Genomic DNA, 5,000 nt, shown 5'->3' on the forward strand with positions numbered 1-5,000 from the left:
CAACAAAGTTATTTATTAAAGTGGCACTGTCATGAGCTGCGCATGCTCGAGTTTGTTTGCTCTCGAGCCCACGGAAAATTTAGCCGCCATCATGGATTCACGCGTGAGTCACGTATATTCGCCGGAGTTTCTCCTTTGTCCACCATAGCCCTCCCCAGTGGACACCATTTTGAATTTGTCGATTCAACTTGACAAAAGTTAACCTAACACTTTTCAAGTTTTCACAAGATGCTAGCGCATGCGCTTCTCGTGACAGTTTCCCTTTATGTGCTTTGGCGGGCGTCGCTGACACTCTGATCGTCTCAGTACCGGCTCGGGTGGCGAGTGTTTCGTTGAAAAAAAGACAGTAATGAAATTAAAATAACCTCGTGATTATTAGTATTGATTTCGTTAAAGATTAAGGACACTGATTGACATTTTAATACCGCCGCTAGATTGTGTGTTGGTTTTACACGTGGTCGGGTTTTCAGTCTGTAGTTGGATTTCAAAGAGGGCGAGGATTCGAATGGTAATGTCTAAAATGGAGAAACACTGCATTGGAGAAGTCAATGAGATATACGATCGATACTGTTCTAACAAGCGGGATAAGCTTCCAACCGAGTCGGTCGATTGTCTCGTTGCCGAGCTGAAAACCGTGGCTAAGACATGCAACTTTTGTGACTGCTTGCGTGATAGTCTTATCCGTGATCACATTGGGTTTGGAATTAAAGATGAGCAGACTACCAAGAAGCTACTGAGAATTCGAGATCTCACCTTGAATGGGCCATTTCCGAGTTGCTGTTTGTCTTGTTTTGGAAGTGAGTCTTGGTGCTCAACTATTGTAAGGAAAATGAGTTTGATTTGCATAAGAATACGCAACTCATTTTCATTTGAATGGTTGTGCACCAGGACTCACTTTGGAACTGAGGCATGCAGCAACTCGGAAATGGGCTATTGGTGTATCGATATCTGCCGCAGCGAAGAAATTACGGCGTTGCATATGAAGTCGCTATCGGAACCGGTGGACAACATTAACCAAGTCAAATCTAAGAAAAAGAAACCTCGAGTTCCGACTCCGAATGGACAGTCGGGAAAGAAAATTTCGGGCAAGTTTTGTGGCTATGAACACGCTCCTGAGAGAAAGAAGTGTCCTGCGTGGGGCAAAGTGTGTAAGCGGTGTAAAAAAAAAAAGAGAATCATTTTGCGAAACGGTGCAAAGATTCCGCGGTTTAACACTATTGAGGTCGACGAAAACGTGGAAGATGCAAGCTGTGAAGGACAAAGCTGTGTTTGCTGAGATGCTGGTTCAGCAGAAACCCGTGAGATTTCAAATTGACTGTGGAGCTTGTGCTAACATTTTGCCATGAGATGTGATTGTCGAGCCTTCTTCCTAGTCCCTCGTTATGTGGAATGGCTGGCACCAAGGTCAGGCCTGTAGGTCGTGTGCTCTGCCAGTTGTTAATCCTCGGAATAATACGAAGTACAGAGTGAGATTCTTAGTCGTTATGGAGAGTTTACTCCACTCCTGGGTTTAAACGCTACCAAGAAAATGGGTTTGTTAACCGTGCACAAGGAAAACTTTGTTAGCGTTTTGCAGAATTTGAGAAACGATCTTTCTAACAAGTACCCAGTTGTACCGGTATTTGATAATGGCCTTGGCAAGCTACCTGCAAGCTATCTGCAAGTAGATCGGGCTTGTCAACCAGTGATTGTCCCAGCCAGGAAAGTACCGGTATCTGTTATGAAAAAATTCAAGGCGGAGCTCAAAAGGTTGCAGGATCTAAAAGATATAGCTCCCGTGGATCAGCCAACTGAATGCGTCGGCCAGTTTGTTGTTGCTGTAAAAATGTCTAGTTATTTAAACGTCTGCATTGATCCAAAGCCGTTGAATGCTGCTTTAAGGACGGTGCCTACTAATTAAAGATATTTTTGCCTCGGTGTGTGATTATCCAGGAAATGTAGATCTTAACAAGTGTTATTGAAATTGGGGGTAACCACAGACAATTCATGAATAATAATGAATAAGACAATTCATGAATAATATTTGTAAAAAGCTTTAAAATACAAAGCAATGTATGGCGTTCTTTCTCAAATTGAAGCTTAATTATCTCTCAAAAATGCATGGTTAACCCCAATTTTCTTTTTGGATTCTAAGAGTACTTACTAAGATCTACTTTCTCCGGATAGTTTTAAACTGCGCAAAAATATCCCTGTATTAGTAAGCATCGGTGATTGGAAATCCGAGTATCTCGAGATGCGCGGAACGTATGCGCAATAACAATAGTAGGCACCGTCCTTAAAGAGAGAGAGAAAGATACCAGATCACCGTCATTGATGTGTTGCCTGATTTAGCCGAGGAGCGTGTGTTTACAAAGGTTGATCTCGCATCCCCTTTTTAGCAATTGGAGCCGGATGATGAGTCTAGTCTGTTGACAACTTTTGCAACTCCTCATGGGAGATACCGCTGGCTTGGTTTACCGTTTGGCTTGTGTCTCGAGCGAGATATTTCAAAAGCATTTGAATCAAGAGTTGTTGGGCCTGCCTGGTGTGAAGTGTATTGCCTATGACGTACTTATCTATGGAAGAGATGATGTTAACCACGATAGGTGCCTGGAGGGTTTCATAAAGAAGTGTCGGCATAAAACTCAACCGCGCGAAATTGAAATACAAGTGTAAGCGAGTTCCTTTTCATGGACGTGTTGTGACATCACAGGGCCTGAAGCAAGATCCACAGAAAGTCAAGGCGATTACAGAAATGCCGCGACCAGAAAAGCCTCAGGATGTGTTGCGTTTGAATGATATGGGAAATTACCTAAGCCGTTTCCTGCCAAACCTGTCTGACGTGATGAAACCTCTCCGCGACTTTACCCATAAAGATGTTGAATGGTCTTGGTCCGAGGCGCAAGAACGTACTTGGTTTGAAATGAAGGGACTTGTCGCATCTGCTCCTACGCTAGCCTAGTACAAGCCTGGTGAGCCATTATAAGGGCAATGTGACAGCAGTCAAGCTGGTCTGGGCGCAGCCCTAATGCATCATTCCATTGTTCCATCATTCCACCGTTCTGTCATTCCTCCACAGAGGCTCTGTGGACAGACTAAAACGGAAGGGAGACCTTTTTGCAATAAAAGGAAAACAGAAGGGGTACCTTTTCTGTCAAAATGGTATGAATGGACCTCGGGGCGATGCCCCCGTATAAAACTTTGTAAACTACCCCGGAGGAAGTAGGCGTTCATGAAAACGACCACATTGCATGACAGGAAAGGGCGTTATTTCCATTTTGCATTCATTCCTAGAAACGAAAAAACACCTTTCCTCGCACCACAGCGTCGGGGAAGATTGAGATGGCATTATTTCAAAGGAATCTGCTGAAATTTAACATCTATAGTTTTGATGTTGAGGAAAACTCCCAAAAGAAGCTTCTGGTTCCACAGCGTGAAGCACTTGAAAGGCTTGAGGGGTTCTTCGTCGGACAGAATCAGGGACGTATAGGTCTGGTTTCTATGACCACAGGTTCGGGAAAGACAGGAATGATAAGTTGCCTTCCCTTCTTCTTGGAGAAATTAGCATTGCACGAACTTCCCGCGCCATGTGCCTCTCCATATGGAGAACCGCCTCACAAGTTTGACAAACCTGTCCTAGTTATAGCTCCAGACCTCGCAATAGCTGATCAACTCGAGGAAAGATTGACAGTGTCTGCAGATGCACCAGGAGAGAACTTTTTGCTAAAGAGAAACATAGTACCTCCCCATGCAGTTAATTATGTCCTTCCAGTGGGACACAAGATTGAAGAAACCAAGCATGTCTGTAACCCGGAATTCCTTCAGAGCAAGGACGTCATCATTGCAAACGCACAAAAGTTCCTTAAAGATGAGTGGGAAGAGGTTCTACCCGAAAACATCTTCAAACTTGTGATTGTCGATGAGGCTCATCACCATCCATCTAAGACATGGCGTCGGATCGTTGAAAAATTTAGAAATCATGCAATGATTGTATTCTTCACCGCAACCCCTTACAGAGGAGATGGGCGGTTGAGATGCCCCTCCCCATTCTCCGTACCAACATTATCGCCTCTACGCTATCCTGCGTAGGAAGCGTTTCAGTGGGGCACAGATTGCGAAGAGCGTTTTTTTTACGTTGACCGAGCAAATTCATTGTCAAAAGTTCTCATCTGTGAAACCCAACGGAAAAACTCTTGCTACGCAGGCTACGAACTAACACGAGGAAAAAAGCGAAATAAGCCCACAGAGAGAAACTGGCATCCAGCCAATGCGGCCCGGGTTCGCGGTGATTCCCAGACCGTCGGCGTCATACGCGGGTCAGTTGAGTTTTCTGCTCCGAGAAGGTTTTTCCGATGGTACTTCGTTTTTCCCCTTTCCTCAGAAACTAGCAATTTTATTTGATTTGAGTTGATTTCTTTAAAAATACACATTTAACACTAAAGACTGCAACGCCGTGTAACGGTCTATGCATTACGTTGGATCAACATAAACACTGATAAGCATAAACACACCACTGTTCAGACCGATCAAACAACATTCACGAAGGCATTCTATTCAATAGGGTCGGCCTGAAACCTAGCATGATCAGCGCTCAAACTAGAAAGCAGACGCAGACAACTGTTTCGGGCTTGTTGGTCCTCGTCAGTGCGCCATAGCTAATGCCTAGCGACAAATATGGGATAGGTGAAGTGTCGCTGAGGTTCATTGTGTTTTAGGTACGGCGCACTACTGATGGCCAACAGGCCCGAAACAGCCGTCTGCGTCTGCTTTCTTGTTTGAGCGCTGATCATGCTAGTAGGTTTGGCTAACCTTAGGGTGCGTTCGATTGACCATATTCCGGAATAGGAATACATGGAATAAAAGTTAGAAATCGTTCGTTTTTACGGAGATTCACATTAAACTTGTCAAAATCCTGCTAAAATGCTATTTTAAGCACATCTTTATTATCCTTGTTGCTTCAAAACGCCAGACGCACCGTTTTAAATCATCATTCTGCGTATTCTTATTCCAGAATAGGGTCA

The 5,000-nt window shown here is 44.2% G+C and overlaps 1 protein-coding gene across 1 annotated transcript; it reads left to right on the plus strand.

The window, feature by feature from the left end:
- The first annotated feature begins 3,321 nt into the window (after positions 1-3,321).
- LOC138046047 (uncharacterized) lies at positions 3,322-4,068 on the plus strand. The gene has a single exon (XM_068892732.1). The coding sequence runs from the start codon at positions 3,322-3,324 to the stop codon at positions 4,066-4,068; it is 747 nt and encodes a 248-aa protein (XP_068748833.1).
- The last annotated feature ends 932 nt before the right edge of the window (positions 4,069-5,000 follow it).

This window comes from Montipora capricornis, chromosome 4, assembly GCF_036669925.1.
Source record: "Montipora capricornis isolate CH-2021 chromosome 4, ASM3666992v2, whole genome shotgun sequence".
NCBI classification, from domain to species: Eukaryota; Metazoa; Cnidaria; class Anthozoa; order Scleractinia; family Acroporidae; genus Montipora; species Montipora capricornis.